General features: G+C 37.8%; 1 protein-coding gene across 2 annotated transcripts in view; it reads right to left on the minus strand.

Annotated features, from left to right (window-relative positions):
* LOC311283510 (ubiquitin carboxyl-terminal hydrolase 46-like) overlaps positions 1–22,736 on the minus strand; it is a 51,801-nt gene that overhangs the window by 12,432 nt on the left and 16,633 nt on the right. The window contains exons 2-9 of one of the 2 annotated variants that reach the window (XM_084397966.1): positions 7,947–8,051; positions 7,710–7,806; positions 7,420–7,634; positions 4,802–4,872; positions 4,496–4,627; positions 3,988–4,086; positions 3,685–3,813; positions 419–3,592 (exon numbers count right to left, since the gene is read on the minus strand). In XM_084397966.1, coding sequence (XP_084254092.1) covers positions 3,581–3,592; positions 3,685–3,813; positions 3,988–4,086; positions 4,496–4,627; positions 4,802–4,872; positions 7,420–7,634; positions 7,710–7,806; positions 7,947–8,051 — 860 coding nt within the window. In that variant the 3' untranslated portion in view covers positions 419–3,580. Of the gene's footprint in view, positions 1–418; positions 3,593–3,684; positions 3,814–3,987; positions 4,087–4,495; positions 4,628–4,801; positions 4,873–7,419; positions 7,635–7,709; positions 7,807–7,946; positions 8,052–22,736 lie in introns of those variants that run through there. The other variant, XM_084397965.1, reaches the window with a different exon arrangement.

The following is a 22,736-nucleotide window of genomic DNA, read 5'->3' on the forward strand; positions in this document are numbered from 1 at the left end:
CCATCTTTCTTTCTTTCTTTCTTTCTTTCTTTCTTTCTTTCTAACTAATCAATCTTTTTTCTTTCTCTCTCACTAATCTATCTTTCTTTCTAACTAATTAGTCTTTCTTTCTTTCTTTCTTTCTTTCTTTCTTTCTTTCTTTCTTTCTTTCTTTCTTTCTTTCTAACTAATCCACCATTTATTCATTCTTTCTTTCCAACTAATATTTCTTCTTTCTAACTAATCAATCTATCTTTCTTTCTAACTAATCTTTCTTTCTTTCTTTCTTTCTTTCTTTCTTTTTCTAACTAATCTTTCTTTCTAACTTATCTTTCTATCTAATCTTTCTAACTAATCTTTCTTTCCTTTCTAACAAATCTTTTTTTTCTTTCTTTCTAACTAATATTTCTTTCTTTTTTCTTTCTAGCCAATCTTTCTTCTTTCTTTCTAGCTAATCTTTCTTTTTTCTTTTTCTTTCTTTCTAACTAATCTTTCTTTTCTTTCTTTCTTACTTTTCTTTTTTTCTTTCTAACTTATCTTTCTTTCTTTCTACCTAATCTTTCTTTCTTTCTTTCTTTCTTTCTTTCTTTCTTTCTTTCTTTCTTTCTTTCTTTCTTTCTTTCTTTCTTTCTTTCTTTCATTCTGTCTTTCTACCTAATCTTTTTCTTACTCTTTCTTTCTTTCTACCTAATCTTTCTTTCTTTCATTCTGTCTTTCTACCTAATCTTTTTCTTACTTTCTTTCTTTCTTTCTACCTAATCTTTCTTTCTTTCTACCTAATCTTTCTTTCTTTCTTTCTTTCTACCTAATCCTTTTCTTTCTTTCTTTCTTTCTTTCTTTCTTTCTTTCTTTCTTTCTTTCTAATCTATCTTTCTTTTTCTTCCTAACTAATATTTTTTCTTTCTTTCTAATATTTCTTTTTAACTTATCTTTCTTTCTTTCTTTCTAATCTATCTTTCTTTTTCTTCCTAACTAATATTTTTTCTTTCTTTCTAATATTTCTTTCTTCCTAACTAATCTTTTTTCTTTCTAACTAATCTTTCCTTCTTTCTAACTATTCTTTCTTTCTAACTAATTTATCAATCAAAATTTAAACTACTTTAAACTTCAAACTACTTCAAATTTCTAACTACTTTAAACTTCTAACTACTTTTAACTTCTTCAAACTCTCTGGTCCGGCTTTCTCAAGCCAACTTAAAGTTTGTCTCAACAAACTTTTTTTTCTAGTTTAGTCATTATTGCCTTTCCCATTATCACCTGTGTTCCTGATTAGTCTCCTATTTAATCCCCTTGTGTTTGCTGTCTTGTGTCGGTTCATTGCCATACTTTGTGTGATCTCTTTGTGAGTATTCCTGTCTAGTAAAGTTCTGGGCCCGTATGTATAAAACTTCTAAGAAATGCTCTTAAGAATAGTCTTAAGCTTTGACTTAAGTGTCAGAAAATACTTAGTAAAGAGTAGGACTTTTCTAAGAGTAGGAGACTTTTATAAAGCAGCTAAAAGCAACTTTCAGTAAAGTATAAGACTGATTCTTAAGTGCTGACTGAAGTGGGACTTAAGTGTTGTAAACTAAGGACTACAATGATGTCAACCCAAAATGGCCGCCCTCAACCACTGAATCAGCCAATAGTGAGCCTGCAAGGATGAGGTCACTACAGCATGACACCAATCATTTAATCTAATTATAATAAAATAATTTAATTAAGACACTGAGGCTTTAATATTTAAATTTATTTAAAAAAAATGCTTTGCAGTGCATTGTGCAAAATTATCACAAGTTAGTATTTATGCTGTGGAAACCCTTTTCTATTGATGCCTGTCTCCTCATTTACAGTTGGAGCAATTATGCAAACATGAGTTCCATCAATGGATTCAACAACTCAGGAAAGCCCAAAATACGCAATAAAGTGGCTTTATTTTACTGCGAGATTTGAAGATCAATTGGAAAGTCAAAGAACTGCCATATAGTATTGGCCAAAAGTGAGGCCAAGGAAATTTGACACTCACCCTTTATTCAAATAGTATTAAAACTGTGTTAAAGTGTGAAAAAATGTGTTTGTACGCATGTTGTGTAGTTGTGCTTGGAGTCAATTGTTTATTTGTGATAACACAATGAAACATGACAACTGTACAGTCATAATTTTTAGCCAATGTCAAACAAATGAACAAGAGAGGACAATGAAATATTAAAAACTGACTACAGTATGTTGCAGACAATGTATTATTTTTTTCTTCTCCTGTGAGCTTTTTAGTTTTTTTAAAAAAAAAACTGTTGCTGTAGTTTGCCCTTTTTTCAACAATATTATTGATCTGCCTGGATTGACACCATTGTCTCTGAACTGAACTGAGCTGAACAATGACATCACTGTTTTCGCAGAGTGGCTGTATAATGAACTAAATAGATAACTAATGATCTTTTACAATGGAAATAAGTCATCATTGAACTAACTTCAGCTGCACAATGACACTATTTTCTTCTGCTGTACAGCCCAAACTAACTTTGTTGCATTATTTTCCTGTTATGTAAAGCTGCTTTGAAACAATACTGTAAAAAGTGACTTGACTTGAAATAATTGTGTCAGATAAATATCTTCACTAAGTTTTATTTTCCTTATATTTTGATGGTTTAAGCAAACTTGTAGGGTCATAAAAAAAACTATAAAAAACTCAGCACATCACTTTTAGCCACTAATGTGTTTGGTGTGGTCAGTGCCACAATAGTGCTATTAAGACCCTGCTTACTGTGGACTGATGAGCTCAAGTCATCACCGGGTGTACTGCTTTTTATTTTTTATTATCCTTTTTATTTTTTATTATCCTTTTTATTTCATTGCTATAAAATCAACTCCGTCATCATTTACTGTAACTCCAATACATCATATTTTCATAAAGCGCGTGGCCGCCTCCTCTCTGCTGCCATCTTGTTACTCCTAACTAGGTTAAGAGACCTCTTCAGCTCTCTTAAATAATTTAGGAGCTGAGACCTAGTCTTGACACTTAGGAACCTTTATGAATCACACTTATTCTTAAGTCTAGGAATAAAAGTAAAATGACGTCATTCTTAGAATTTTGACAGACTTGAGACTAAAATTTTACTCTGAGTGGCTTTATACATACGGCCCCTGATCTTGTATTTGCTGTTTGTTTATAGTCTAGTTAATTGTCAGTGTCATAGTCTAGTTAGTCACTCATAGTCCTGTCTTGTTTTGCCCCCTCGTGGGCTTTGTTTTCCCCTGTTATTTGTACAATAAACTGTGTTGCTGTGACCACTGTCTGCAATTGGGTTCATCTCCACACATCCACATAACACTTAGTGTCTGACAGAAAGGGTTGATGTGCTTTGGCGAAAAATGATCAATGAGCTTATAGAAGGCAGCACAAATGGCATTTATAGTCCGTATCTCATATTTTCCTAATGTCTTGTTTCGTTTAACATGGAATCACATGGATGGAAAGGAGTATTCATAAATGATATGCAGATGATGTTATGCATGGTATAACTAGACGTTGTAAGCCGGGGTGGAGATGCATGTAAGCACAATCTTCTGCTGAATGAGTTTTATAAAGGGAATGTTGCACAGGTACAAAATTCTGCACACACTTTTAGGATGAAATCTGCGGAAATTGTAATACACAAGGCCCCTGGTCAAACATGATGTAGAGAAAAGTGTTTTTATTGAACACTTTAAATCACAAATTAATCTTACTTTGACTGATAACTGGGCAGGAATTTTCACTGGAGAGTAATTCTTCACGCAGCACATGGTGTCATAATCAAATTCAAACCTCTCCAGGTGCAGAACCAGAACTGAAGGAACTTCTAGCAAACTGCAGCTCTAAAAGGAAAGATTATTTTACAAAATTACATTTATAATATGTATTCTTATATCATTAACCATCCTAAACCATGGGGGAACATATTCTGCATTGCTGGCATTGTATTTCAAGATCCATTTGAGTAGAATCTACTTCTAAGTTTGTTGCATTTGAAAATAAGTTACCGCACTCACAGTTTCTGTGTCCATCAGCTCTTCACAATCTTTACAGTACACTTGTTGGCCTTCCCCACACATGGTGATTGGTTTAAAATACGAATTGAAACAGTTTTGCTGAAATACAAAATAAAGGTTATTGAAACAATTTTCTTGTTAAACTGTTTAGTTTGCCTGAAGCTAAAAATGACAAAACATGAATTTAAAGGAATATTCCAGGTTTAAGAGCTTCAGACAGCATTTGTTCATAAACGTCATACTGCGACGGGCTCATATGATGGAAGAATCTGGAGCATTTAAAATAAAAATGTGAAGATTACAATTTTATGAAGGCACATTAATTCTATATGCATTATTTGAGCTGTAAAGCTGTTTAAAATCATGCTACAAATATTATGCTACAAATGCAGTTGACTGAGGTAAACGTCCACTGAACCTGTAATATTTCCCTATAAATATTACTCTATCAGAGGTTTAAGTTCATATATTCTCGCTGCAAAGGGATCAGGAATTTATAAATGCTTACCACACTTATACGATCCTCCTGTGACTCCAGAGAAATTGATATCATGAAAAATGTTTTAACTTGCTTCAGAGGTTTATGTGCTTTTGCTGGGTTTAGACAAGTGGTGATGTGTGCCATCTTTCCCTGAAATATCTGTTCAGTATAAAGATAGATATAGATATAGATGTTATAAAATGTATGACCATTTTATGTCTGATTTTATTAAACTCAAAGTCTTCAAGGATTACATGGAACATCGGCCCTATAATATGAAACATGGCAAACTTCAGTGAGAAGAATGTTTAGACACATTTTAGAAACACACACCTTAGATATCTCAGGATCGACCATGTTGAGTATCTTCTGAAGACATTTTGCTGCATCTTCCTGCTTATGAACTGATGAAATAATCATGTACGAATGATTCAAATAGGCTATGCAAAAAGTGCTAAACAAACATTTGAAGTGAAAATGTACAAACCCATTTCCAGAAAAGTTGGGACATTTAGTAAATACCAATCAAACAATTGATATGTGACTGTTAATTCTCTTTCAACTTTATTTAACTGACAAAAGTACAAAGAAAATATTTCCAATGTTTTCACTGACCAACTTAATTGTATTTTTTAAATATAAACAAATTTTAAGTTGGACAAAGGCATGTTTCCCACCGTCACATCACCTTTCCTTTTAATTACACTTTTTAATCATTTGGGAATTGAGGATACTAATTGTTGCAGTTTTTCAAGTGGAATATTTGCCCAATCTCTGCTGATATAAGACGTGTGCTCAACAGTCCGTGGTCGCTTTTGCCTGATTCTCCTTTTCATGATGGGCTGTACATCTCCAATAAGAGACAGATCTGGACTGCAGGGTCATCTCTTCTGTGGAGAAGAGTGTCTACAAACCACTCAGTTTCAGCATGTGCAGAATGAGTCCTGGCATTGTCTTGCTTCCCAGGAAAGATGTCATCTTGATGCCATTAAATGTCCCTGTACGATATACTGTACCAGTATATTCCTCCACATCAGTGGTACCTTCACAGAAATGCAGGTCACTGATGCCGTTTGCAGTGACGCTCCTCAAACCAGGACAGACGTTTGCTTTTGCACCCATCGCTGATGAAAGTCTAGATGGTTGGTATTTAGCCTGAATCCCGAGTACTCCCCCGTATTCCTGGTTAGGAAAGTAACCAGGCGAGTGTGAGGAGGAGTGGTGGTGGAGGAAAAATCTGTTTTATTATTAACAAATACAAATACAAATACATATACATATATATATATATATATATATATATATTGTATTTGTATTTGTTTTGTATTTGTTAATAATAAAACAAATTTTTTATTGCTTGACAATTCTGTTATGATATTTGGTGCTTGCAAAGACTGAGAAGCTCCTTTTACACTCAATCACAATACCCTCACCTACAGTATTACCAAATCACCTGCTCATTGTGGACTATTTCAAAACAGTTTATCTTGGTAATCATTTCACTATTATTTTGCCTCTGTCCCCTTTTTGGAGTCTGCCATTAAAATTAAAACTTGTTTATACAAAATACATGAAGCTGTTCATTGAAAACTTTCTTTGTACTTTTGTAATTTGAATAAAGATTAAAGAGAATTAACAAAACCACAGAAACTTAATTTTATTGCATTTTACACTTTTTTTTCTGAAAATCGGGTTGTATATTTGTTTTGTTTTTGAAATTTGTCAGGAAATTGTATTTTACTTTAAAAGGAGTCTTATTGTGCCCTTTTATGAGGGGAGGGGGGTGTACTAGAATATGTTTTCATGCTTGATTGTTCAAAAAAGCCATTATTGTTCACATATTTTACATTATTACAGCTCTTCTCTCCCCAGTGTGACTGAACGTGTTGTTTTCGATGAAGCCCCTCCTTCCGAAATAATGAATATGCTTTGATTGGTTAGTTGGCCCAGTGTGTTGTGATTGGCAGAGGGTAGTGCGTGATCGAGAAATGTCCCACCCTCCCATAACCGCAAGCTCTAATTATTACGATGGTGTCGATTTCAAACTATTTTGAGCCCGATTCAGACCCTGACAATGTTAATGTAATCAATATTTTTATCCCCAAAATTACATATTTAAGCGTTTTTTCCTTGAAAAGAAGTGTCTTCATACCTTAAAATATCTTGAATGTAACTCGACACCCTTGCCTCATTTAGTATACGTGGTTCTATGAATATGCAAATGAGCATCGCCTCTGCTCACTCACAGCAGCTCAGGCCCTGTCCCAAATGGCACACTTCAAATGCACTTTCGGTCTTGTGGACTTCAATGGCTGCCGCATGTCCGTTAAGTTTGTGAGACCGTAGGGTGTCCCATTTGTCATTTTAGGTCTCAGAAGGGTGCTATGCGTTCGATTTGCGCACTTTTGCCAAGCCCACACAGTCAAAGCGCCATTACAGTAAACACTACAATACTGTAATGTTAGTTATTGTATTGTACCTAAATTGTACGCTCTCTCTGTCTGCTGTTCTTTAATAAATGTGCAGCGCACAGACAAAAGTTAAGCTTATCATGTTCAGGAACAGTGTTTAAAATATATTTTTACCACTCTAAGTTCGTCAGCCTTAGGACAAACTTTTTCCGAGGTGGAAAAAACAGCGACTACACTCTTCATCTTCTCTAATGCAGCTCAGCCAGGCCTCGACAACTTTTTCACATATTCCATGGGCGGAGATTATTTAAATGAGGAACATTATGACTTTGTAAAGCCCAGAAAAATTGCGTTGTTATCCAAACGAGCCGGTCGTTGTAGTTCTTGAAAAGAGGAATCTGTTAAATGAAATGTCTCCCTTTGGAGTGGACTTTGAGCTTTGTAGCCTTGTAGAGCATCTTTTATGCTCACAGCAACATTATTAAAGTTGAACAAGTGAAAGCGTAATAGGACTCCTTTAAAAGTAAATCTTAAACCTACCATTGATTTTGAGTTCAGTTGTGATTCCTTTAGTGGTGGCAGAGCTTCTGTATCCAGAGCGTAAACACTCAAATAATAATGCAATCTCTTTATTTATTTTGAGTTCAGTTGTGATTGCTTCAGTGGTGGCAGAGTTTCTCCATCCAGGTTTTAAACACATACATAACTGGGCAATGAGATTATTTTTGTTTGAAATGCTGTTATCTGGTTCATACCTGTAAAACACACTAGTTATAACTGGATTTGTTTTATCAGCTGAAATGACCAATAGAACAATGATAAACTCCTACTTTTCCACAGCCTTTCTGAAGTCCTCTGTCATGAAGAGCATTTGCAGCACTGTGTTCAGGTAGCACGTGGCTCCCTGATTCACCAATCCAGTGTATCCTGGACAATCCAGAGGCATTCATGTTACAATCTTACAGTGGAACACGGCAATTAAATAAGTGTATACCAAGTGTAAATAATAGATTAATTCTTCCCAAAGGGTGGGGAGGTTTCATTGACAGATATAACACAGGAGACACCTTTTCCAGAACGAGTGTGTTGTGCACTGCTTTGCTTTTCCTGTAGCGATGACATCGTGTGTATTTGTTCTCCCGGCTGTTGTAAGATCCAAAATCGAAACAAAACTGTGGAGAATAAAAACATTATTCTGATTTGGCAAGGCAAAATTTTCTTCAGAAAAAATTAACTATTAAGCCCTAATTATTGAATTGTTAAGGTACTATACCAGTAAACTAAGCTTTAAGTGTTAAAATGATAGTTCACACAAAAATGAAAATTATTTCATCATTTGATCATCATCAAGTTGTTCCAAACCTGTGAGTTTCTTTTTTTTTCTACTGAACACAAAACTGTTTGGTAACCAGGGGCATAGCCCTTATTTCAAAAGTGAGGGGGACAGGATGCAAAAGAAAGAAAGAAAGAAAGAAAGAAAGAAAGAAAGAAAGAAAGAAAGAAAGAAAGAAAGAAAGAAAGAAAGAAAGAAAGAAAGAAAGAAAGAAAGAAAGAAATATGTTCAGTACTTTATATTGCACATGCAGGGTTTTTCCTGGCTCAAAACTAGGCGTAGGTGGTAAAATCCTGATCATGTATTTTAATAATAAAATAATTAAATTTGTATTTTTCGTAGACCATCATATAGCCTACTGTGTTTGTGGGTGGAGCTTGGTACCTCTAAGGGGGTCTGGGGGCATGCCCCCCTGGAAGAAAATTTGTACATTTTAAAGATAAATTAATCTGGTGCACTTTGAGTCACCCGAATCTGCTGTTAAAAATAAATAATCTAACTGCCCAAACCTATGATATTTGATCATCACATTACAATTATTCAAATTCTCAGTGTTAAGCATGATAATGTGGTAAAATGTCACACTGAAGTAGGCTGCTTTAAAAATAACATTTATTTAAAATAAAAGTTCTTCTTTTGGCAAAATTACATTTCCTATAGACTAAACAGAGGCTCCCTTCAAGCTTTATTCCTTAATTTTATTAAATGTAGCCTATGCTCCATCTTTCATTTCAAATTGAAACAGAGAAACTTTGTTACCGTCAGTGTATTATCAACTGTAAATCGCCACTTAACATTAAATTAAATTAAATCAGAATCATCCTTACATTATCTGTGATTCCCTATTTATTAGTAATATTTATTATTTATCCATCCATCCATCCATCCATCCATCCATCCATCCATCCATCCATCCATCCATCCATCCATCCATCCATCCATCCATCCATCTGCCTGTCTATCTGTCTTACTAAACTAAAACTTTCCAATTGAAAACCTTCAAACTTCAAGCTTTTAAAACTACTTCAAACTTTCTGGTTAGGCTTTTTCAAGAGAACTTAAAGTTTGCCATCATGTGCATGTTACAATGCTGCCTGATTCAAGCAGGCTGTTAATGCATGAAAATACAAATTCAGCATTAACAATCACCATGTATTGTGCAACACAATTCGGATACCACATGACAACTTACAGTGCTTGACTTTTTCGTGAAAATGTGAGGAAATCAGAACGGATACAATTGCAAGTAAAAGGCGTTTATTGAGGTGGTCAGAAACGCACAACAAGTCAAGTCAAGTCAAGTCATCTTCATTTATATAGCACTTTTAACAATTTAGATTGTTTTAAAGCAGCTTTACAGAGATAAACGTATAATTTAAGGTACCAGAGATTGTTTTGGCTTTATAGCGGTTCTTTAATAAAGTTATTTTCCAGCTAAAGTTAGTTTTGATTGATTCGCTTCCGTCGCAACGATCATTTGTTATTAAATTAGGGGCCGCTAAGACGACACCATTCTCTCTACACAGACTTTAAACACGAACCTGTGATAAACGCTGATGGCGTTCACATGCGCATTAAGAACGGGTTCTATAGTTATGTGTGTTTGAATATATGTGCGCAGGTTTGGAATTCCCTACAAGCCAAGCCTAAACAAGTACTTGTCTTTCCTTATACATTTTGATACAACATTTTATTTTATTTGTCACTTTGGGTTAGGAACGCGAAACGAATTTTCCCGACGACGCTTTATCTGTAGAGTGGTAGTGGGATCCTCCATAGGGAGAGACTAGTTGGCACTTCAGCACTGCGTTGTCATCGGTCCAGGCGAAGGTCCTTCATCAGATCTGGATACGGCCTGGATCCGGCAGGCTGCGGGATAAAACCTCGGGATAAACACATACACTAAAATTAGTGTAGATGCCATTCTTCTCATGATGTAACAAGTACATCAGGATTTATGGGAAGTGTTCCCGGTTCCAGCTGACCTAATCTATGCAGCCTAATATGGAATTATAGAAGTCTATAATGTATTATTATGTGAATGCTAGGTCAAAGAGATGTGTCTTTAATCTGGCTTTGAACTGACAGAGTGTGTCTGCTTCCCGGACAATGGTAGAAAGACTGTTCCAGAGTTTTGGTGCTAAATAGGAGAAGGATCTACCGCCAGCAGTCGACTTTGATATTCTAGGTATTATCAACTGGCCGGAATTTTGAGATCGCAATAGACGTGAAGGACTATAATGCGTTAAGAGCTCGCTCAAGCACTGCGGAGCTAAACCATTTAGTGCTTTGTAAGTAATCAGCAATATTTTAAATGTATGCGATGTTTAATAGGGAGCCAGTGCAGTGTTGACAGAACCGGGCTAATATGGTCATACTTCCTGGTTCTGGTAAGAACTCGAGCTGCTGCGTTTTGGACCAGCTGTAGTTTGTTTATTAAGCGTGCAGGGCAACCACCCAGTAGAGCATTACAGTAATCTAGCCTTGAGCTCATGAATGCATGAACTAACTGTTCCACATTTGTCAATGAGAGCATATGGCGTAATTTAGATATATTTTTAAGATGGAAAAATGCAGTTTTACAGATACTAGACACGTGACTTTCAAAAGAAAGATTGGTATCAAAGAGCACACACACACACACACACACACACACACACACACACCCAGGTTCCTCACCGATGACGAAGACTTAACAGAGCAGCAATCAAGTGTTAGACAGTATTCTAGATTATTACGTGAGGAAGTTTTTTGTCCAATAATTAGAATCTCTGTTTTTTCAGAGTTTAGTAGTAGGAAATTACGAGTCATCCAATTTTTTATATCCGCTATGCATTCCGTTAATTTAGTGAATTGATAAGTTTCGTCTGGGAGTGAAAAAATATAGAGCTGAGTATCATCCGCATAACAGTGGAAGCTAATGCCATGCTTCAAAGGGTAGCATGTGTGTGTGTGTGTGTGTGTGTGTGTGTGTGTGTGTGTGTGTGTGTGTGTGTGTGTAGCATCTACAGAGTGAACAGCAGCGGTCCTAGTACTGAGCCTTGTGGTACGCCATACTGAACCTGTGATCGATGAGACATCTCTTCATTTACTGCTACAAACTGATAACGGTCAGATAAGTATGATTTAAACCATGCTAGTGCATTTCCACTAATGCCAACATAGTTTTCTAGTCTATTTAAAAGAATGTTGTGGTCAATGGTGTCAAAAGGTAGATACGAGATCGGCCTGTAATTAGGGCTGCACGATTCTTGCTAAAATGTGAATCACGATTTTTCTCCATGGGAATTGAGATCACGATTCTCTTACACGATTCTCATTTTTTCAACCAAAATTTATTGCACTCAAGTACAAAAAAAACAAAGGACATTCAGTATAATAAAGTGCAGGAGTAACAAAAATTGTCTCTTTTCTTTATTTTAGACCCCTCAAAGTGAATCATTTTAAAGCTTTATGTTGTTGAACATAAGAGAACATTAACATATACAATAATAGCCTAAATAAAAAATAACTAAATAGAACCTGTGATTTTTGCTCCAATTGGCACAGAATGTACATAGTACTTACATCTACTGTGTTTACGGGAATACTCGACTTGGCGTTTTGAAATATTTCTGTGTTTATTTGGCCGTTTAGACTCGCAACTGGACACAAAGACTGCTTGTCCGTGTTGCGCTCGGAGCGCGCGCACAGCATCCTGTCAGTACAGTAGCCTATAATTCAGTTCTCTTTCGCGACTTATCGCGTTTTTAATATTTATTTTCGATATAAAACACATTCTGCTCGTTTCTTTCTCTTTCATCCATGATTTGTTATTAATAACTTTAAACAGAATCATCAACTGAAATCTGCGCAGATTATCAAAAATACGACATTTATAGGACATAAATTGTCTCTGCGCAAAAGTGTAAGTAAAAGGACAGCAAAGCACCTGTTTCAATAAAAGGATATATTAAAGTTTATATAGCCTACTTTTAAATTTTCACTGCTGTTCTAAAATGGTTTTCGCCATTACCAAACAAGCTGCAGCTGCTTGAATCCAGTGCAGGAGCTGTAACTATTAGGCTACGTTCACACTGCAGGGCTTAATGCTCAATTCCGATTTTTTGAAAAAATTAGATTTTTTTGCAAGGCCGTTCACATTTCCAATTAAATGTGACCTTTTGTGATCTCCTGTGTGAACGTGAAATGACCCAGAAGTGACGCGCATGCGCAGAAGAGTACTCAACGGTCAACGACGTCACTTGTTGTTTGCGGAAGTAGCTAAACTTTAACTGTGATTCTCTCTCTCTCACACACACACACACACACACACACACACGAGCGCGTGCAGTGACCGTTACACAAGAGCAAGACAGCAGCCGCTGACCTATCTTATATCAGATTCAGCACAAATAAGTTAACATAACGTATATATAATGGCCGTGGGCTTTTTTTTTTTTTTTTAAATTAACGGGCTCGTCGAGGTCGACCCGTTCGGCAGATTTACCTCAGCTCGACGAATATGCAGTCCGTTTTCAAACCGCCGACTACTTCAACGCAGAATTATGACGTTTCTCGCATATCAATGACGTGCGGGTCGGATACATGCGACCTGACCGTTCAGACTGAAGTCGCATTTCAAAAGATCGGATATGTATCGGATTTGGGACCACATACCCAAGTGGCCTGGGTCGCATTTGAAAAGATCGGATCTGTGTCGTTCAGACTGTCATGAAAAGATCAGATACAGGTCGCATAGGGGCAAAAAAATCGGAATTGGGTCGTTTCAGCCTGCAGTGTGAACGTAGCCTTAGATTAGGCCTACCACAGAAACGTAAGCGGTTAGTTGATTGCTGGGATGACTCGCACTCGCGAACAGCACCGAACACGCTCTTTTGCCGGTAGGCTACAACTTGAATATTATTATTATCATACACTTTTCATTAACTGTAGGCTGTACAACAAGGGAATTGTGATTGACTGGTTTTTCTACAGAGATCGGAATGCAAGGCAAGGCAAGTTTATTTATATAGCACATTTCATACACAATGGCAATTCAAAGTGCTTTACATAGAAGAAATTAAAACGAACATTGGCACAGTGCTCATTCAGTAAATGCATAGCTAGATGTGTTTTGAGTCTGGATTTGAAAGTGACTACTGTAGGAGCACATCTGATCTCCTCTGGAAGCTGTTCCAGCTGCGGCTGGCATAATAGCTAAAAGTGGACTCGCCATGCTTAGAGTGAACCCTTGGTATTTCTAGCTGATATGATCCTAATGATCTGAGTGATCTGTTGGGTTTATATTCAGTGAGCATATCTGTAATGTATTGAGGTCCTAGGCCATTGAATGATTTATATACCAGTAATAATACTTTAAAATCAATCCTAAATATAACTGGGAGCCAGTGTAAAGACCTGAGGACTGGTTTGAGGTGTTCATATGTTCTAGTTCTGCTCAGAATCCTGGCGGCAGCGTTCTGTATGAGCTGCAACTGTCTTATGGTCTTTTTGGGAAGGCCAGTGAGGAGTCCATTACAGTAATCCTGCTGGTAATGAAAGCATGCACAAGTTTCTCTAAGTCTTGTCTGGAGACAAAGCATCTAATTCTTGCAATATTTTTCAGATGATAGTATGCTGATTTAGTTATTGCTTTGACATGACTACTGAAACTAAGGTCTGACTCTAGTGTCACACCGAGATTCCTGACTTGATTTTTGGTTGTTTGACCCCTAGAGTGAAGGTATGCGTTCACCTTGAGAACTTCATCTTTGTTTCCAAACGCAATGACTTCAGTTTTGTCTTTGTTTAACTGAAGAAAGTTTTGACACATCCAACTGTTGACTTCATCAATGCATTGGCACAGGGAGTCAATGGGGCTGTAATCGTTAGGCGATAGGGCTAAATAGATCTGTGTGTCGTCTGCATAGCTGTGGTAAGAGATCTGGTTCTTTCTCATTATTTGGCTCATTGGGAGCATAAACAGGTTGAACAGGAGTGGTGCAAGAATTGAGCCTTGAGGGACTCCGCATGTCATGGATGTCCACTCAGACTTATGGTCTCCTGTACTCACATAATAACCTCTCCCATCTAAGTATGACCTGAACCATTTTAGGACTATCCCAGAAAGCCCCACCCAGTTTTCCAGCCTGTCAAGAAGTATGTTATGATCGACAGTGTCAAATGCAGCACTGAGGTCGAGTAGCACCAGCACTGATAATTTGCCTGAATCAGTATTTAAGCGAATATCGTTTATTATCTTTATGAGCGCTGTCTCTGTGCTGTGGTGCGGTCGGAAACCAGATTGAAAATTGTCAAAGTATCCATTCGAGTATAAGAATTTGTTCAGCTGATTGAAGACAACTTTTTCAATGATCTTGCCTATGAAAGGAAGATTTGAGATCGGCCTATAGTTGCTTAATATGGTCTTATCCAGATTGCTCTTTTTCAGGAGGGGCTTGACAACTGCAGTTTTCAGGGAGTTTGGAAAACTCCCAGAGAGAAGTGAGGCATTTACCACTTCTAGGAGATCTGCTTCTAAACTGTTTAACACACTTTTGAAAAATTATGTGGGAAGTGTGTCAAGAGCGCATGTTGATGTTTTAAGGTGCTGTACGGTTTCTTCCAAAATTTTGCCATCAATTTCTTTGAATTCAGACATAGTAACTACTTTCTCAGGTGGTTTGATCTGTCTGACCCCAGCGCAACTCAAGGATGTGCTGATCACCTTTCTGATATTATTGATTTTCTCAGAGAAGAAAGAAGAAAACTCACTGCACTTGCTGTCTGAGAGCATTTCACTGGGAATCTGGCTTGGGGGGTTTGTCAGTCTCTCTACAGTAGCAAAAAGAGTGCGTGTGTTGTTTAAATTGCTGTTTATAATATTTGAGAAGAAAGTCTGTCTAGCTTTGCCTAGTTCCATATTGAAAGCATGAAGGCTGTCTTTGTAGATGTTATAATGGACTACAAGTTTTGTCTTTCGCCACATGCGCTCTGTCTTGTCTGTCACATTCTGCATTGTCTTTTCATATTTTGCACTGTTGTTGAGTTTCTCCAAGGTGCTTTTTGTCTGCCACTCTTCTTCCTGACTTTAACAGGAGCAATATCATCAATTACACCTTTAACTTTTGAGTTAAAAGAATCAAGGAGAAAATCAACAGAGTCGGCAGATATACTTGGTGTTAAGGATATAGCCTTCATAAATAGTACACTAGTGTTCTCATTTAAGCATCTCTTCTTGACAGACACAGATCTAGCTTCAGTGGCAGGAGAGATCAATATATCAAAGAAAATACAGAAATGATCAGACAGTGCTACATCCTTAATAACAATCGATGAAATGTTTAGACCCTTACTGATAAGTAAATCTAGAGTGTGTCCACGATTGTGTGTGGGTCCATGAACATGCTGAGTCAGATCAAAAGTTTTTAAAACAGTTTTGATTTCTTTTGCCATATTGTTTTCTGCATTATCTATGTGAATGTTAAAATCTCCAGCAATGGCAAAACAGTCAAACTCTGATGTAATTGCTGATAACAGCTCTGTAAAGTCCTCAGCAAAGGCTGGAGAGTATTTTGGAGGCCTGTAAATAATGATAAGTAAAATGCGTGGAGCACCTTTTAACACAATACCCAGATATTCGAAAGAAGGGTAATTCCCAAATGATATTTGCTTACATTGATAGATATCTTTAAAAAGAGCAGCTAATGCAGGGAAATACACGGAAGTGAATCGCCATCATTAAAAAATGAGATCGTATTCATGTTTGAATCGAGATCGTGATTTTTTTTCGATTAATCGTGCAGCCCTACCTGTAATCGACTAATTCTGTAGGATCAAGTTGCGTTATTTTAAAAAGCGGTTTAATCATAGCCAGTTTAAAGTTTTTTGGTACGTATCCTAGAGACAAATTTAAAAAAAAAAAATATTTAACCTTTATTTAACCACGAAAAGTCCCATTGAGTTACAATAACTCTTCTCCCAGGGAGTCCTGGCCAAGATAGGCGGCCAAAAAGTTGCAAAGAAAAAAACATTAAAAAGACAGGACAAAAAATGACATACTACACAACAAATCTCTATACATAGACTATACATATACAAACAAGACATTATGTTTAACCTAAGTAAATACAAACATATAATGTAAAGGGTACCTGGTTAAAAACAATCACACCGTTCAGTCAGAGTTGACTTTAATAGGTTTTTTAAAATATTAATAGATGGAAGTGATTCTAAATTTAAGGTGTTTTGGAGTTCATTCCAGACATTTCGTGCATATGATGAAAAAGCTTTTTTTTTTTTTGACAAATTCTGTTTTTGTTGATGGGATAATTAATTTAAAAAAAAAAATACGACCTTGTTCTGTAAACTTTGTTTTGGTAAGTAAGTAAATTTGAAATGTAAATGGGTAATTTACCCATTAGTGCTTTGGCAATAAAAATCAATAAATGGAATTTTCTTCTAAGAGAGAGGGAGGGCCATTGTACAGTTTCATACAGAGTGCAGTGGTGAGTCATAGCTGTTGCATCTGTAATGAAACATAAGGCAGAGTGATATAATACATCTAATTTTTTTAATAAAAATACGGTAGAGTGCATATAAATTAAATCATCGTAATCCAAAACTGTTAAGAATGAACTCTGCACCAACCTTTTCCTTGCCAAATAAGGAAAGCACCTCTTTAATCTAAAATAAAAGCCTAACTTAGGTCTGAGTTTTCTTAAAAGGCTCTCAATATGGACCCCAAAAGACAATTTATCATCAATCCAAATACCTAGATATTTGTAAGAAGTCACTCTCTCTATTGGAGTAACACTTTGTGTTAAAATAGTGAAATCCATAGGAGAATGTGAACGTGTAAAGACCATTAATTTAGTTTTTTTAGCATTTAATATCAACTTTAATCCTACCAGAGATTTTTGTACCTGACTAAAGGCAGACTGTAAATGATAAATTGCTTCCTTCAATGATGTAGCAGAGGTGTACAAAATAGTATCATCTGCGTAAAAATGAGCCTTTGTTCGATTCAGATCTACACCTAAATTGTTTATATAAATAAAAAAAATAAAATAGAACCCAAAACTGATCCTTGGGAGACACCCATTTTTACTTCTAGCAATGATGAGGTACAGTTATCTAATGTCACACACTGAGTTCTACCACTCAGGTAATCAGAAAACCAGTTGAGCACAGTGCTACTAAAACCTATGTTTTGCAATCTTTGCAGAAGGAGATTATGGTCAACGGTGTCAAATGCTTTAGATAAGTCAATGAATAGAGCAGCACAAGACTTTTTGCCATCTAAAGCATTAACAATATCATTTGTAACAGAAGTTACAGCCGTAATACTGTGTCCTTTCCGGAAACCAGACTGAGTGGAACTTAAAATACAGTTATCAGCTAAAAAATGTTTTAGTTGCTCATAAGAGACTCAAATAGTTTAGACAAAACAGATAATCTGGAAATTGGCCGATAATTATCTAAGGCCGACGGGTCTCCACTTTTTAATAGTGGGAGGACAAATGCAGATTTCCATGATTTAGGGATAGAACCACTGTATAAACTAAGATTAAAAAAGAAAGAGATGGGTTTAGCAATCAAATTTGCAGCAGTTTTAAGAAAATATGGCTCAATCTGGTCTGGCCCAGCAGACTTTTTACAGTCCAGGCCTAACAGAGCCTTTTGCACTTCAGAGACAGATATTGAAGTAAAGTTAAAATTATTCAAATTTACATTAGACAAGTTTGTGATAGAAGTTACACTATCTGTGGGGTTGGTTGGGAGTGTTGACTGAGTATCTATTCCTGCATTAATAAAATGCTTGTTGAATGTATCTACTATATTTTGTTTACCCCTTACTTCACCTTGACTTGCTATCATAACTTCTGGGATAGTTGGAGGGGGTACGTCTCCCGAAGAAGATTTAATTACTTTCCAAAAATGCTTGGGGTCATTAAGGTTTTCATTTAATAAATTCCATTTCTAGTTGTTTATACTACTACATTTTACCCAACATCTCTGATTAAACTGACATCGCTAGCTTCTGTTATTAGTACTACTAGCACAAAACGCTAGTAATTCGCTAGCCTGTTAACGCGACACCCGCGCGCTCAGCTATTTTTATTTATTTATTTTTCTCTCGCGCGTCCGCGCCTTTGAGTTCATAAAAGCTCAGGTGAGTAAGAATCAGTCAACAAACACGGTGAGTAATGTCTTGTCCTGTTATTGTCACCTGCACTTCATGTCACATGTTTAGTATAGGCTTCTCTGTCGGCAATATAGGATTTATATGTAATAAATGTAAGGAGACAGTTAGGTTGACAGAGAAGATTTCAGAATTAGAAACACGCATCCAAACTTTAATTGAGGATAGTAAGAGTGCTAGTGCTTTAGATGTTTTGGAAGCGCATAGCATAGTGAACACTTTACATGAGTTGGTTCTGGCTGAAGTAGAGCCCGTGCAGCCGGGCAAATGGGTGACGGTGAGGGATCGCTCTAGTCGCGGATCTAAAAACCACTCTTCCGTTCCGATTACCATAACAAAACGATTTGCCCCGCTCAGTGAAACACCCACTGAGAATGATTGTGCCCTAGTTATTGGCGATTCTATTACACAGAACGTGAAAATAGAGACACCAACCACCATAGTCACATGTTTGCCGGGAGCCAGAGCGCCTGACATCAAAGCAAATTTAAAAGTGCTGGCTAATGCTAATTGTAAATTCTCTAAGATTATTATTCACGCCTGCACTAATGATGTTCGACTCCGCCAGTCGGAGATCACCAAAATTAATATTAAAGAGGTGTGTGAACTTGCAAGTACGATGTCAAGGACTGTAATTTGCTCTGGCCCCCTTCCTGTTCGGAAGTGGTGTCCGTGTAATAATATAGAATTCATAGACAATTGGAAAAGTTTTTGGGGCAGACCTGACCTGTTGAAAAGAGATGGTATTCATCCCTCCTGGGATGGTGCTGCTCTTCTCTCTAGTAATATGGCTCATAGTCTTAGAGCTCAAACATGACAATCTGGGGCTCAGGTCAGGAAGCAGACAGACTGGCTAAACCGACTGTCTGCTAGCGGCCTCGCGTCACCCAGGTCAGATAAATCCCATCACATAGAGCCTCTTTCACCTAGATATCATCATATAGAGACTGTGTCTGTTCCCCGAATTTGGAAATCCAAAAAAACGTTTTAACCCATCTAAGGTTAAAAATTTAATTGATGTTCAACAAATAAAAAACAGCTATAATACAGATGAGCAAATGCTAAAGCTTGGGTTGCTGAATATTAGTCAGGTTCACTATATATTTTTGTGGGAATTTTTTGGGGATTTGCTAAACTATACATTTTTGGAAAGGTTATTGTATAAGGAGTCAGAAAATCAATGTTTGCATTTGCCCAGATGTCTATGTGGTGGCCATATTGAATTTTTTAAAAATGGTCGCCGTAAAACTTTAATTTGTGATATCTCGGCTTCTGAATAAGCTGGAATATTGATTTTAACTGCTAAACCCACATTTTTAGGGTCAGGGAATCCAATGGTGCTAGTTAAAAAGCTACAAGATGTTACCACATTAACCCATAGATGCATAAGTGGGTCAAAAATGACCCGGTGTGGTTGTTTTATTGCAATATCATTGTAATGAAAAGTTGTTAGCATTTAATACTCCATGTTCCTTAAAAACCATGTTTTTTTACCATCCCATTGAAATACATCCACAATATGGGTAAAAAAACTACACATTACAAGCAGTTGGTCAGATAACTCTGAGTTATTTTTATTGAAGAGTTTAAAATTAGCTAATGTAAAACGTGGATGTTCTGGAACTATCGACATGCACATTTAGGTCACAGTATGATTAAGCAACCTTTTTAATTAGACAGTTTCTATACATCATCATAATCATCATCGCTTTCATACATCACGGCTTGGGAATCGTCATCGTCCTTAGCTCTGCAGGAGCACCTCCCAGAAGAGCAGTCAGATTTACACTTGCATTGAACCAACTCAAGGATGGCCTTTGGGGCTGGGAGGACCTCTGTGGTCACTGGTTTGAGCATGCCATCCGAGTGTTTGAAGTATCCGTTTTGCAGAGGATCCAGCTGTGGATCCTGCAGTGCAATGGCTGCCTGTGCCCATACTCTTGTTTGGACATGGACTCTCAAGATGTGCTGCTTCAGAGCTCCAAGTGTTGGAGGGAGCTTGTCACTTTCTGCCCTATGTTTGCAGAAGAGATGCCATCGCAGTTGAGGGATTGCTTTGATGTTGATCCCCTTGGGTGAGTAAGCTGCACATATAAAGGATTCCAGGGCTGACAGCATTCCTTCTGTCACATCTGCTTCATCCAAAAGCATCTGCAGAGCTTTGACAATATCTTCATTTGCTTTGAGGTAAACCTGCAGCCAGGTTGCCTTGCCTATGCGGGAGAACCTTCCTGTGTTGTCAGCCCCAGTGAATGCATGGAAGGCTGGCAAAGCCTTTGCTCTTTCTTTACCTAGAGCTCGCCACAGTGGTTCAATCTGCACAACACCAGAAGCCATAGAAATGGACGTGTTCTTCAACATGAGATCATAGTTTGCTGTGACAAGCACCAAAACATCTGTATCTGGTGAGAAAAACACCAACTGTGCATCATGTGGGTTTCGCTGTGAAGCCAGCACAGCCTGGTGGATCAGCAGTGTGTCTGCTTCTTCATGGTTGTTTTCTTCAAAGACAAGGTCTTTGTTGCTCCTAGTGAGCCCAGAAGCAGATGTGATGATCAGCTTGGAGGATCCCTTGTTGTACTCCAGAATTTTGGCAGCAAGATATTCAGTCAGATTACTCTTAGTCTTGTCATGGGAGAGGAACCTGCTCATTGGGATGTGTTTGATGCTGGTGTCATCTCTGACTTGATACTGAATAGAAGCTTTTCCTTGTCTTCGTTTATCTCTAGTTGCACTCTTCAGAGAATCTGCCCAATATGTGTCAAACACTAGGATGATTTCATCATAATCTCGTGTTAGTTGCATCAGTCTGTCATTGAAGCAGCCACTCAGATCCTTGACTGTCAATACAGTCGCTGGTTTTTTGCTCAGCTTCTGCACAAGCACCATACCATCCACCAGTGCTATCTTCCGACTTGGCTGATCAGTTGATGTGAGGTCTGTGAGTCGTGAATGCATTGCATCTTGGTGAGTAGAACTTCCAACTTGAGGCGGTTGATGGTTTTCATGGGGCATGTCTTCTTTTGTCAGCTTCTCAAGTAGATGGATTAACTTGGACTTGTCATGGCATGGCAGAATTGTTCCATCAGGAGCGAACAGTGCCCTTGGTGTCAGAGTGAATTCATAGTTTCCTATGGCCTCTTTCTGGTTGATGTCTCGATTTGACCTGGCAAGTACCATCAGCCTTGCAAACAGGTCCTTGGTCTCCTTCAGATCCACAGTATTGTCTCTGAGTTTCACTGTAATCTTCTTGTTCCCAGAAAGGAACATCTTGTTGTTCTCTTTCTTCACAGGGGCCCAGAGGCTGACATCTCCATTGATACGCTCTGACACATAGTCTTCATATAACTTCTGGCCAGTGGCATCAGCATTCAAGATCTGTTGTACATACTCATCTGGGATGTAGGCTTGCGTGATCACATTGTGCAGGTTGTCACCTTCATTGGTAAAGGGGTTTCCATGGCTGAGTATGGCTGCCTTGATCTTGTCGATTGTACAATGTGCCCTCTTGACTGCACTTGGCCCAAGCTCATGATGCTCTGTGATTCTGTCAGCTTCCATGTCAAACTGACTCTTGAACTCTTTCGACAGACGAGAAAGTTCTGGGGTGACCATGAAAAATCTCTGTCTGGCATTGGCATTGTTGGAGATGCCAATGATCCCAGAGCTAATCTTCATTAGCTTGTTCAGGTGTTCGCATGCATGGTCTGCCCCAACAGACACAAAGGGAATGACACTCTTGGTGACTGATATATTGCCTGCTCGTAGTTCCTCCCATGTCTGAGGGTGATTGGTCCTCAAGTCATGCATGTCTGCGATGTATCTTGGCCAGAGTCGCTTGTACTTGATGCGGTCCATGGCAAAGAACAGCTTGCTCAGTGCTTCTCCAGCTTGTAGATGGAGTTCCAGGTCAGCATTTCGAGTTGCTGCTATAAAGGACAGGATTGTTTCCACACGATGTAGGTAATTCATCATGGCCTTGAACATTGCATTCTGGGATTTCTGTTCCTTCCATTTCTGGAATGCTGTGATGACCTCAGCAGTAGCCAATGCTTCCAGGAGGGTGCTGTTTGCTTTCTTCATGGATTCAGCCTTCATGTCTTTCCCTTCAGAGCAGGCAGCTTCTACTCCCTCTGTATCCTTCAGGCACACATCTTTCAGTTGTGAGTTGTCCTTGAAGAACTCTTCCAGAGCCATTTCAGAGAGTGCTACATATGAGTAGATATGGGCATGGAGAGCTCGCTTATAGTGTGTGCATTTCAGGATTTGCCTTGTCGTGGCAGGACCATACACATCAGCTTCCACCCAGGCATCATCTATGCCCGAGTTCTCCATGGA

This window comes from Rutilus rutilus, assembly GCF_951802725.1.
Source record: "Rutilus rutilus genome assembly, chromosome: 23".
NCBI lineage: Eukaryota > Metazoa > Chordata > Actinopteri > Cypriniformes > Leuciscidae > Rutilus > Rutilus rutilus.